Below are 13,664 nucleotides of genomic sequence, written 5' to 3'. Positions count from 1 at the left end.
ACGGTCGAATTCAACTGAAAGATTACCGTATCTTGATTGAGAAATTAATTAATCGCCTTCATAATTAAGACGTGCTAGAAGTGAATTATATTTAGTTTAAATAAAATTAAGATAAAACACCAGAGATGATACGAGGGACCACGTCTGTCTGTCTGACTGAATTTTAAAATAGTTATATGACTTTTTAAGTTCAAGAGATTTGCACATAAGTACAATCTTTAGGGGTTAAACAAACTTAATTAAGCCTATTTTTCTAAAAACGTTCAAAACACACTCATTTTGCTTCCATTTTACTGAAACGATGGAACTAAAATGTCCCTTGATTCATAGTTCTGATTCTAGGACTCACAAAGTTCACCGGAAAATATCTCCACCAGCCTTTACCTGCGCGGTGTGCAAAGAAGAGCCCAGCACAGTCTCGGATTCCTACTACTGTTCTACTTGCGAGAAAGAGATCCACATTGGTTGTTTCAGATTTAAACCTAAGATTGAAAACCACCCTTATCATCGCTTGCACTTTCTCGAGCATAAAACTACAAATTCCAAGACTTTGATACCCGATTCATGGCCAGACGAAGAAGAAGCTATCTCTCCCCCTGAGGAGAATCGAGGGAAATGCAAATGTTGCCGGAGACAACTTCAAGACAGGTACTATCATTGTGACGATTGCAAGTTCAATATAAACGCCACTTGTGCGTTGAATCCACCGCCTGAAAAGATCGTCCCGAGTAAGAGCCATCGTCACGAAAAGGCTGAATACATTCTCTTTCCTAGACGTATCTCATTGCCTTGTGATGCTTGTGGCTTGTTACTCGACAAAGGTAGCGATCATGTCTATACTTGTCTCTCACGCAACTACATAGCCCATAGAAAATGTATCGAGGAGTTACCCAGTCTCATTAAGCTCACCCGACACAATCACCGTCTCAAGCACAAACCCTCTCTCTTTCTCCCGGAAAAATCCTCTCCTTGCGGAGTTTGCCACAAACCTGTCAATGTCAATTACGGGCAGTACTCGTGCATTGAGGGTTGCAACTATGCTGTCCATTCGAAATGTGCAACGAGGAAGGATGTTTGGGATGGGAAAGAACTCGAAGGAGTCGCCGAAGAAGAATCTGAAGGTGGAGTTGTCGACGAGCTATTCACGATGTTTGCGGACGGGACAATACAACATTGTAATGATCAGCATAAACTGGAGTATTCAGGCGAAAACAATAATGTATCCGATGGACGCAGTTTCTGCCAAGCTTGCCTCCTTATAATAGTGGACTCTGATAGATTGTATAGTTGTACGGAATGCAACTTCATTCTCCACGAAGCATGCGCACTACTTCGTCGCAAGATATCTCATCCACTGCACAGACACCCGCTAGAACTCCTTCCACTCCCTACTAATCTATATTTGATCCAATTCAATGTTTTTGTGGAAGGCATGTTCAAATGCAGTGGCTGTCACCAAAGAAACTGTGGGTTCATGTACCGTTGCACCCAAGAAGGTTGTAAGTTTCAACTAGACGTGAGGTGCGCTTCTCTTAAGGAATCATTTATCCATGGCAGCCATGCTCATCACACCGTCTTCTTAAGTTTCGACAAAGGTACGCGCACGAGGTGTCACACCAATCAATGTTCACCGCTTTACATAAAGTGTACTGAATGCACGTGGTTTTTGGGTCTTAAGTGTTCTATGTTACCAAGGGTTGCGTACTACAAATTTGATAAGCATGCACTGACCCTTTGCTACGGAGAAAAAGATACCACAAGTGGTCAATACTGGTGTGAGCTATGTGAAAAAACATTAGATTCAAGTGAATGGTTCTATACATGTGATGTTTGTAACGTCACTCTTCATGTTACTTGTCTGCTGGGGAAAGAGGAATACATGAAGCCCGACTACACCATCAAAATAAATGATAAAAAGGTCAAAATTGTTCGCAACAGTTTTAACCCGCGGCCATTTTGCGGTAACTGTACCAATCGTTGTGTGGATACATTGGTATTATCCATACAAGATTCAAATCAATATTGTTGTACTTTGAAATGTACGGCAAAATTATTGGATCGAGAGAGACGAGAGAAACAGCAAACAGAAGAGTAATAAAAGGAACCATGACCAGGGATCTAAATCTACAGTGAACTTTTGTTTCTTGTTAGCTCGTTATGAATTTATCTGTCTTTGTTAGAGTTTAGGGTAGGGATAATCTTTTATTTTATGTTTGTTTTATCTAGACGCATATTTCTGTTTTTCAAAATTGTAACTTTTCAAAAATACCATTGTTTGTTATCTAGGAAAACGACTATAATATACTACCCATATGTTAAATCTATATACCAAGCTTATATGGCGGTGGAAAAATGTACCCCATCTTTTATAAATTTAAATTTTGTATAAAATATATTCGCTTAATGCAAAACATATATATGTGACAATAATGACTTTAAAGCATAATTTTTTAATAATAATTTGTACATTCTCTATCATTTTTGTTTTATTTTATTATTATAATAAATTAAATATTATATTAACCATATAATAAAATTTTAGATTCTCTGTGCTTGTTATATTTTGAATTTTTTAAAAATGACTATAAATCAATAAAAATGTTAAAAGTTTTATTTTGAAAATTTTGTGATCAATGTTTTAGCTTTTTTATAACTACATACAAATATTCATAAAACTGTATGAGTATAAAATCTTAATTAATAGAAATTTAGATTCGATTTATTTTTGTCTAACACGAGACTAAACGCCTTCAATAAGAAAGACTTTTTAGATCTGAGAACGTGGAAAGATAATATAAAAACAAAAAATCAATGATATACTCCTAGTTGTACGAGGGAACAACCACGTCTCCAGGACCATCTCCTAGCTACCAGCTAGTACAGTTGATGCCTTTTTTTTTGTTCACTGGTACAGTTGATGCCTTGATTATAAATTTCATTCACATAATGATAGTAAAAAATTAGATTAGGTACTTCGTAGACAATTTATAATTTAAATTTTATAATTCACAGAAAAGGACGATTGTAAAGATTTTTTTTTTTTTGAAAAGATTTTGATTGTAAAGATATTAAGAAGAATGAGGATCAACCATTAGCAGAAAAGTCTTTGAATGGTAACCAAGAGGATGAAAGGGTGCACCAAATTCCTTAATATTCTTTAAAAAGTTTATGGGAATAATTTTTCATTTTCATTCCTTTTATTCTTTTTTGTAGAGAATAATAGAACAATTTTGTTCCTTGGTAATTTTGATAAGAAAATTATCATTTTTTCATCATTCCCAAAATTTTATTCCTACTTATTATTTTCCAATTCATTCATTCCATAATATTTCTATATGATGGTCATCAGTTACACCTTTATAATTATTTATTTATTTTACTTATTTTGTTTTTATTATTATTCAGTTATTAATTTAATTTCACTATGTATCCCAAAATATTTAGGTTATTATATTTGCATTTGAATTATAACTTTTTTTAAATTAACTATTTATTTTTATAAACTTTTGACAATATTATAATCATTTAGTTACAAAATAGAGATATCAAGTTTTATATAATAACATTTTAAAAACTTAAACAAGTTTCTATTTGCTAGTACATCGTCCAATGATTTATTAAGTATCATTCACATGATCCAAAATGAAATTACTTTTGAAGTTTGAGAAGGAGGAATTCAATTAATTCGGTTTATCATAGAAGTAAAATATTCTTAACACTGATGCATTGATTTATCTTATTCAATCATTGGTTCGTGACATCTCACTAAAACCATGATCATACACTCAAAAGAATACTATACAATCAGATCCTCGAGATCCACATATCAAATAAACATGTGCTGCAAGTGGCCAACGAGATAACAAAGTCCTAGGAACAAAATTTTCAAATCCTATTAGCATGTTCTATTTCTATGTAGAACTAAAGTCTTGACGTGGCAATTAATGATACCTGTCACCAGTAGTTAGCTATTATGAAGAATTCTTGTAGTGCCTGGCCATGTTGTTATTGTATTCTTTCAGCTTTGACTATAGGTCGATAATGATATCTCATGTTACTTTTGCCTCAGGTTTCTTTGCTGGGCTCCTGATAGGATTTATCATCTTTGTTTATCTTTCAAAACTTTTCTTAAGGTTTTCAAGGGTTTCGGTGAGTGAACAAAGAATGCAGCCCATCTTCGGTCACCTATAGTTGGATACATTTGGAATTGGCCGTCTCAAATTATGTGTAACGTCCAGTATTCAGATTAAAAAATTTTGTGGAAAGATTTCTGATAAACAATATACACGTGTTGTTGAAATTACTCTGCCACTCTTTTAACTTTGGTTTCCTGTGAACTTTCAAAATCTGTAGCTGTTTCCTTTCAAATCATTTCTTAAATGTGTAAGTAGCTATCACTACACCACACCTCTTTTGATTAGTTTCTCGCACAGAATATGTTTTCCTTTTACAAAATGTGTACGCGAAAAAAAAAGACAATGAAAGAAAGAATGACTCTAGCACGTCGTTTAAAAAAAGAAGAAAAAAAATGACTCCCGCTTCCGTTGACGGATATATTTTCCTTTCTTAAATGTGTAGGTAACCTCAATGAACGATTCTCTCAAAGTCCCAATATCAGTCTCCGATTTGTAGCATCTCCAATGGCAGAAACTAATGTATCCTCTGGTGAGATCTCTCCTCTTGGTGTGTCCCAAGTTGAGAAGGGAATCAACTTCGCTCTCTTTTCTCACAACGCCACTTCTGTAACACTCTGCTTATCACTTCCTCAGAGGTATTCATATCTTTTGTTTCTTGCCGACGTCACAGCTTCTTGATTTTTGAATTTTCTTTGTATTCTTTGCCAGTGATAACGATATAGAGTTGGATTTGGTTCCGAGCATAAACAAGACTGGAGATATTTGGCACATTTGTGTTGAGGTAGTTATCATACGCTAAGCAACTCCTTCCAGAATTAGAATCCCCGTCTTTTCATGATTTTGATGAATGTGAAAAGCTTTTCTACATCTTTATAGGATTTGCCACTTAGACATGTTCTCTATGGTTACCGTGTTGATGGTCCTAGAGAAAGGAATCAAGGGCATCGCTTTAACAGTAGCATTCTGCTTTTAGATCCTTATGCAAAGCTTGTTAAAGGCCGTAGCTTTTTTGGAGATATTAACCAAAACTTTGTTCAGTTCTACGGAACTTATGACTTTGAGAGCTCTCCATTTAAGTGGGGAGATGACAAAAAGCGCCGTATCATCCCTGAGGTAAATCTTTCCTATGCCTTCTTCCGCTATAGTTGTTGCATGATTCTGTTGATGACCTATTTTGGCTGAGTCTGGACTACAGTTACTTACAGCTAGTGTTTAAATTTAATTATCATCGTCACTGTTTTGCAGAAGGATCTTGTTATTTATGAAATGAATGTTCGTGCTTTTACTGCTGATGTGTCCAGCGGGATTGATCCATCTATAAGAGGAAGTTACCTTGGTGTCATTGAGAAGGTAATAATGCTCTATATTCCAAATATGCATATATTCCTGCACACATGTGTCATGTGTGCTTACATGTGATGAGCAGAAGAGCTAGTAACAAGAAATACTAAATCATAACATTTTTGAAAAAAGAAGAAGATTTACCTATAAATATTATCACAGATATAGAGGATACGTTTCAGCTGCTGCTATGTTTACGTGCAATGCTTTTTTATATATCACTTGTTTATTGTTTCTATTGAAAGATACCACACCTTCTGGGTCTGGGTATAAATGCAGTGGAGTTATTGCCAGTCTTTGAGTTTGATGAACTGGAGTTTCAGAAGCGTCCTAATCCTAGAGTACACATGGTAAGCACAAATCTAATATATTTTTTTTATAGGAATGCTTCACAAGCAAAATGAGTTTTTTTTGTTTTGTTTGCTAGGTTAACACATGGGGTTACTCCACAATTAACTTTTTTGCTCCAATGAGCCGTTATGCTAGTGGTGAGGGAGACCCTATTAAAGCTTCCAAAGAGTTTAAGGAAATGGTCAAAGCCTTACATTCTGCTGGTATAGAGGTTAGCTACGCTCTTTGTCTTGCCTCCATCTTCCTTCGGGCCTTTTTTCCAAATATGAAGTATTTTTTGTTGAACTGATTATTCTTCAGAAGTATACTTACAGTTCCTTTTTTTCTCCAGATTATTTTGGACGTAGTTTATAATCATACCAATGAAGCTGATGATGAGTACCCTTTTACCATTTCATTTCCTGGCATAGACAATAGGGTGGGTCATAAGAGTAGTGACCTTAGTTTAAGTTTTTTCTTTTATTATCTTGGGACGCGGAACTCTAAACTTTGTGAAATGCATATGCAGGTTTATTACATGCTTGATCCAAACAACCAACTGCGTAACTATTCCGGCTGTGGTAATTTTATTTTGAAACTTATACAAGCTTGACCTTTAGTAACTTCGAATGAATAAAATACCTTCAACGTCTCTTTTGTTTTCTGTTTCCAGGCAATACTCTGAACTGTAACCATCCTGCTGTTAGGGAGCTCATACTAGATAGCTTAAAGCACTGGTATGGAAAAATAATCATAATGGACCAAACATCATTATGTATTAAATACCGTTAGCCACTGTAAATAATGGACTAAATATATCCTGAATATAGACATTTCACTGGTTACTTCACATAGTTTATCACTCTCTGTTCTGCTGATATGAGCTTGTTCTCTTGTCTTAGACCTCATAACCAGAACCGTGATTTAACGTGAAAGAAATTAACTAAGCTTCCTTAAACCCTAAACTCTGTAAGAGATAAAGATTAATTGTTGGAAAATGATTTATTTATTCATCATAGGCTACCTTTGTATAGGCAAAAATAAGCCATACATTTACTAAATACTCCCTCTGTTTTTTAAAGATGTATGTTTTGATGTTTTCACACATATTAAGAAAACACATTAACTATACATCATTTTTAGAAATTATCAAATTCCAATGCATTTTAACCAATAGTCTTTCAATAAATTCAATCAATTTTATTGAAATTTGCAATTTTTGTATAGGAAACATAAAAAATACATCTTTGTGAAACAATTTATTTTTCTAAAACATCTATCTTTAAAAAACAGAGGGAGTAGTAAAAATGCCTTATTCTATAGTATTAAATAGGAAATATACTAAAACCCAAATAATAAAGAACAAATGAATCTTTTAATTCTTCTGTTGGTTGTATAACAGCTTATCATCAACTTTCTTCTCTTTTCTTAAATGCAGGGTCACAGAGTATCACGTGGATGGTTTCCGATTTGATCTTGCTGGTGTGTTGTGCCGTGACACAGATGGATCTCGACTCGATGCTCCCCCACTCATTAGGGTATGTTGAATGTGTATTATCCAGATATAATGGTAGTCGCAAGCATATTCGTTTTGAAATTGCTTAATGATTCAGGAAATAGCCATGGATCACGTTCTGTTAAGATGTAAATTAATTGCAGAGCCTTGGGATTGTGAAAATCATGTCGGAAGGTTTCCAAGTTGGGATAGGTAACTGTTTTAGCTAGATAATATTATTCAATTCAGACTAAAATTTTCGTTTCAAAATAAGTTTTTGTTTATGTTTTACTAGTGGTTTTCCGGCGCGTAGCCGGGTGTGTATGTTTTATTCTTACATGAATTTATAATTTATTATATGATCTTAGTAAAGAAAATATGTTAAAAATATGAAAATGAAAATATGTTAAAAGAAAATGATATTTTTCTAATATTTTTGATAGTGGTTAACGAACGTAGTATATTACTTTGTTTGAAATTGTTTAGTTCAAAGAGAAATAACATAAGTGGTTGTTACTAATTGATTTAATAAAAATAGAATAAAAAGCTGATAGTCGTAACAAAGTTAATTTAGTTAGAAATAAAGCAAAGTTGACATTTTATTTAGAGAACATACTTATATTATTAATTATTAGAATACTTATGACCTATTAAACTTGTACTAATATATGTAGTTCAAAGAATAGAAAGATAGAATAAGTTTCATATTTTATAAATTTTATAAAAAAAATAAGGGTGAAGTATCAATTTTTGGTAAACTAATTGATGAGTATTAATATATACTTTTCAGATTACCACGTTTATTTTTTAAATATGGAAGTGCAAGTTGTATGTGTTAGTTTAGTTTGAAGGCCTCTAAAAATATGTATTTTAAAATAAGAAACATAAATTTATTTTCTATATTAATTTTGTTATAATGGAAGATTATGTCCGTCTGTTAACGAAATTCTTGTTTGTCTACCCTTATTTGCAAATATCAACGAATCTTGATAAATTTAAATATATTTTTTTAGCTAAAAAATATAAATGTTTGGTAAACTCCTCTATTTAATGGACAAATTCTGTTTTAACCAGAGTGAAACATTTCACCAAATCTTCTTACCTTTCCATCAAGCAACAACATATCAACCCCAAGAGCTTGCCTCTTTCTTAACATTTCAGGCTTGCCAAAATTGTTGTATCCTAGTCTTAACAACATCTCTATACCGGCTTGTCTTTAACTCTGAACAATGAAACTGGGACTTCGACATGATCTGAAATGGAAAAAGTAAGGGGATTTCCACCCGAGCTCTCACACAGTCTATACATAGGCAATGAAGCTAAGGAAGCATGAATTAAATAAATATTCAATATGAGAGAGTGGATGAGTGGGATGAGTGGGATTTCTGGATTCATGAACGGTTACGTCGATTGTGTTAAAGAAGAAGAATCGTAGAGGTCCTATTCTCCATCGTCAACATCAAATTCTAAGAAATCCTGTGAAGCAATGTTTTGAAATTTGATTCGGATACTAAACCAGACGATTTACCGGGTCGTTGGGTCAAATGATCAACCGCTGATTAATATGAATTAAATTTATTATATAATAATATATTAGCAATGAAAATAAATATATAAAAACTAAAGTTAATATTTTAAAATGTTTTTAAACATCAAAATAATAGTTTTATAAAATACTACAATTCCATCAAATATTTTTTCTTTGGTTCTTAAATTTTGGATTTTTTACAAAACCTAAATCCGATTAATATGAATTAAATTTTGCTGACAAAAAAAAATCTGATTTACATTGGGTCACCAAATCTACCGGTTCAACCGCGGATCCGGATCGGATTCAAAACACTGTTATAAACTCGTGGACATTTATGAAAGAAAGTTTAAAAATTCAATGCCTTTCACAATTAACACCAATTAAAATCCATTAAATATAAATTGAGAAAATGTTTTAATGGTTAAAGAAAATGCTACATGGCATTTTTCCCCCCAAAGAGATAAAAAAACCTACTATAAAGATATGCAAAAATTATTCTTATATGTTATTTTATTTCTTTATTATGTTTTTAATTCACTTTAGCCTGCTTGGTTTTAGGTGTACTCACACCTAAAACTTACACAGATCTAAAACGACAACTAAAATTATACGGAGGAAATATATGTTTGTGAACAAAAGTGAATTAACTAAAATAAATAATTTAAAGATAGAAATATGATTGAGGTAAATATCTGTTTTAGGTTTTTATTGTGATTATGTAAATGAAAAATTTACAATCTCTTAGACTCTATTAATACAAGTCTTAAACCCTAATATTCCTTTTCTTTTAAGGAAAACATCCTTATTTCACTAAAAGATTTTATCTATCTTAAAAAGCATATCGAACGAATGTGAATTTCGCCCGGCTAAATAAATTTGGCTTTTTAGTAGTGTATAGATATTTAAGTCACTTTCACAATCAACACTATACTTGGTAGTTCCTCTCATTCATCTGTGATATGATAATCAACTCTATGTAACTACTTAATCAAATTCAGGTGGGCTGACTGGAATGGGGTGTACAGGGATGATGTTAGAAGATTTATCAAGGTATAACAATGAAGTTATTTGAATTAATGAAGTTATGTTTGATCAAAAAAAAAATATAAGTAGACTTACTGCAGAAAAACTCTAATTTTCCATATTCTTAGGGTGACTATGGTATGAAAGGAAGTTTTGCTACTCGGATTGCAGGATCTTCTGATATTTACCAGGTAAGATACTGTCAAGTTATTAATTTTTCTTTTTCAAGGCTAAAACCAAGCAGGTTACTTGATATAGTCCCAGTTATTTCTCATATATAGGTTTACCAGCGGAGGCCTTACCACAGTGTAAATTTCATAACTGCGCATGATGGATTCACATTACGAGATCTTGTAACATACGAGTCTAAGGTACTTTGATTTCTCATGTAATGATATTGAAGCCTAGATTGAGTCTATGCTTTGAAGATGTATATGCTGGGTTAGTTCGTGAAGTACTACAGGAGGTACATGTGTGTGTCATGAAGATGGGCTAAGTTGGAGTTCGTGTTTTGTGATGTCGGTTGGCTTGTTAAGTTTGGAGAAGAAGTAATATATTTATCAGAAAGTTTACATTAAAGATAAATGATATTACTTGGAGAGGAAAAGGCAAGAGAGTTATTTCCTAAGAGAAAAAGGAAAGTTACTTAAGTTGCTTTTGGAAGAACTTGTGGGGCAAGTTCTGGTTATCTATACAAGGAGGACGTGCCTCCATGGAGAAAGGTGTCTCTGCTAAAAAGAAAGAAGAGTTGAGAGATCGTTTGGTGTGTGCTTGTGTGATCAAGCCTTTGGTGTCACTGCTGTGCGTTAGTTGCTGACGTAGTTGGTGAAGTACTTCCGTGAAGTGGAAGATTGAAGCCTAGACTCAGGGGGAGTTTAGCTCGGGGTTTGGAGGATCCTGATAAACAGAAGTCTAGACTCTAGGGTGAGTTTTAGCTTAGGATTGAGGCTAATCCTAAAGGATTCTTGTAATAGAAAAGATTGGTGTAAGACTCTCTTGTTCTAGTGAATTCGAAAAGATAAACTTGTGTGTTTTACTTTCTGCTATTATTTCTCTGCCCTCACTACATTAACAAGTGGTATCAGAGCGGGGCTCGATAGAGTTAACGACTTAGTTTCGAGTAGATCAAGGTGAGTGACAGAGACTGCGTCAGGAAGAAGAACATAGTTTGTGATGGCGGCATATCAAGAGGGAACGTCTATGACAAAACCCCCACGTCTTGATTCATCCAATTATGGGTATTGGAAGGTTCGTATGCAAGCTTTTATCAGTGGGCTTGATGAGGATTGTTGGAGTTCTATTGAAGCTGGTTGGAGTCCTCCGGTGATGCTTAATGATGAGAAAGTTGAAGTTCTTAAGCCAAGAGATATGTGGACTGCTGCAGAGAAGAAGGCTTCAAGTTGCAACTCTAAGGCGAAGACTGCAATTTACAATGCTATTGATGCGAGCTACTTCAAGTTGATTTCTCAATGTGCTTCAGCTCAGAAGGCATGGAAGACTTTGGAGAATATGTTTGAAGGTACTACAAGTGTGAAGCGTACCAAGCTGGATATGTTAGCATCAAGTTTTGAGAATCTGAGGATGGATGAAGAGGAAACCGTGGCTCAGTTTAGTGCTAAGTTGTGTGATATTTCCAATGAATGTTTTGCACTTGGAAAGCAGTACAAGGACAAGAAGCTGGTGAAGAAGCTGAAGAGATCGTTGCCATCCAAGTTTGAGTCAAAGATCTCTGCTGTAGAAGAAGCTCACAATCTGGATGAGATGCCTTTTGATGAGTTTGTTGGGATTCTTCAAGCTTTTGAGCTGAGTAGATTACATGGTGGAAAGGTGAAAAGCAAAGAAGATCCACATGGAATTGCTTTGAAGAGTTCATCTTCTGAAGATCCTATGGTGTTGCTGTCAAGAAACTTTGCTGGCTATCTGAAGCAAAGAGAAGAGAGGATAAGGAATGCAAGAAGAAGTGATTCAGGCAGATCATCATCAAAGGTACAATGCTATGAGTGTAATGGATTTGGCCATGTTCGCAAGGATTGTGGAAATTTACTGAAGCTAAAGAAGAAGGATGACGTCAATTATGAATCTGGTACTGATTCAGATGATGGTGAGAAGTTGAAGAACATGGTGGCGTTCACAACTTTGGATTCTAGGTCTGAGACAAAATCTGCGACGGGATCTGTTACGGGATCTGCAACAGCGTCTGTGTCAGGAGGTTCATGTAGAAGTGATGATGATACTGTATGTGATGACGATGATGGAGACTTTGATCTTGGTAGGAATTATGAGATGCTGTATGAGAATTGGCTGAAGCAAGTTGAGGCGAATTCAGAGTTTGCTAAGGAGAAGGTCAAGCTAGAAGCTCAAGTTGCTGAAGCACTTAAGTATGCCTCAGAGAAAGAAGAAAAAGCACGACTGGCTGGTGCTCAACTTGCAGAAACTCAGAAGGGTTTGAAGATGTTGAATAGTGGGACGAAGCAGCTAGATCATCTGCTCAGTATTGGAAAGAATGATCGATGTGGCCTTGGATATCAAGGAGAATGTTCTAAAGCTGAATGTGTTTTTGTATCAGCAGGGAAAACTGGGGATTTAGCTACGTCTGCTCCAAAAGAGGTTAAGGTGTCTGCAGAGAAGGCATCTAATGGAAAGACTGCAGAGAAGACTGCAACTAATGTGAAGAACGCGACTGCTACGCGTACTGCTACGGCAACTGCTACGGCGACTGCTCCAGAGAGAGTTTCTGGATTGAAGAGTACATCTCAACGAAAGTGGCGGCCTGTTTGTCATCACTGTGGTGTTATTGGGCACATTAGGCCAAGGTGTTTTAAGTTGCTGAGGGAGAAGAATCAGATGGTACAAGCATATGGTGCTTATGGTATGAGGAGTCATGGTCCTATATGTTATTCTTGTGGAGTTCAAGGGCATATTCGACGTGAGTGTTTCAAGCCAGTTCAAGGAGCTAATCATGGAGGATTTGGGCTCAGGAATACATGGTCTAGGAGATATGATCAGTATGGAGATGGTGGAATGGGATTTCCTCCTTACTTTGGAGGATATAGATCTTCATATTAGTTTTTGACAAATGATGTGACTCATAGGGGGAGATTGAAGACGTGGTCTTATGTCCAGAGGTGATGAGTTCACATGCATAGTCAAAAAGGGGGAGATTGAAGATGTATATTGCTGGGTCAGTTCGTGAAGTACTACAGGAGGTAGTACATGTGTGTGTCATGAAGATGGGCTGAGTTGGAGTTCGTGTTTTGTGATGTCGGTTGGGCTTGTTAAGCTTGGAGAAGAAGTAATATATTTATCAGAAAGTTTACATTAAAGGTAAATGATATTACTTGGAGAGGAAAAGGCAAGAGAGTTATTTCCTAAGAAAAAGGAAAGTTACTTAAGTTGCTTTTGGAAGAACTTGTGGGGCAAGTTCTGGTTATCTATACAAGGAGGACGTGCCTCCATGGAGAAAGGTGTCTCTGCTAAAAAGAAAGAAGAGTTGAGAGATCGTTTTGGTGTGTGCTTGTGTGATCAAGCCTTTGGTGTCACTGCTGTGCGTTAGTTGCTGACGTAGTTGGTGAAGTACTTCCGTGAAGTGGAAGATTGAAGCCTAGACTCAGGGGGAGTTTAGCTCGGGGTTTGGAGGATCCTGATAAACAGAAGTCTAGACTCTAGGGTGAGTTTTAGCTTAGGATTGAGGCTAATCCTAAAGGATTCTTGTAATAGAAAAGATTGGTGTAAGACTCTCTTGTTCTAGTGAATTCGAAAAGATAAACTTGTGTGTTTTACTTTCTGCTATTATTTCTCTGCCCCTCAC

The 13,664-nt window shown here is 35.2% G+C and overlaps 1 protein-coding gene across 1 annotated transcript; it reads left to right on the top strand.

Annotated features, from left to right (window-relative positions):
- Positions 1 to 301: 301 nt before the first annotated feature.
- LOC130505992 (isoamylase 3, chloroplastic-like) lies at positions 302 to 10,341 on the top strand. The gene is made up of 16 exons (XM_057000593.1): positions 302 to 1,595; positions 4,579 to 4,771; positions 4,845 to 4,917; positions 5,013 to 5,249; positions 5,382 to 5,486; positions 5,723 to 5,827; positions 5,905 to 6,039; positions 6,160 to 6,246; positions 6,337 to 6,388; positions 6,481 to 6,544; positions 7,246 to 7,345; positions 7,421 to 7,515; positions 9,832 to 9,883; positions 9,985 to 10,047; positions 10,138 to 10,227; positions 10,303 to 10,341. Exons 1-16 carry the CDS (start codon positions 302 to 304, stop codon positions 10,339 to 10,341), a joined length of 2,784 nt encoding a protein of 927 aa, XP_056856573.1.
- The last annotated feature ends 3,323 nt before the right edge of the window (positions 10,342 to 13,664 follow it).

The sequence above is a fragment of the Raphanus sativus genome, unplaced genomic scaffold (assembly GCF_000801105.2).
Source record: "Raphanus sativus cultivar WK10039 unplaced genomic scaffold, ASM80110v3 Scaffold2786, whole genome shotgun sequence".
NCBI lineage: Eukaryota > Viridiplantae > Streptophyta > Magnoliopsida > Brassicales > Brassicaceae > Raphanus > Raphanus sativus.
The sequence above is the reverse complement of the archived record's forward strand: the minus strand, read 5'-3'. Positions and strand labels throughout refer to the sequence as shown.

Bases quoted from the DNA above. Each gene is read 5' to 3' on its own strand.
- LOC130505992 (XM_057000593.1), top strand. From the start codon at position 302: ATGGAACTAAAATGTCCCTTGATTCATAGTTCTGATTCTAGGACTCAC. The intron at 5,250-5,381 runs GTAAATCTTTCC...ACTGTTTTGCAG, and splicing joins AGCGCCGTATCATCCCTGAG to AAGGATCTTGTTATTTATGA. The intron at 10,048-10,137 runs GTAAGATACTGT...TCTCATATATAG, and splicing joins GATCTTCTGATATTTACCAG to GTTTACCAGCGGAGGCCTTA.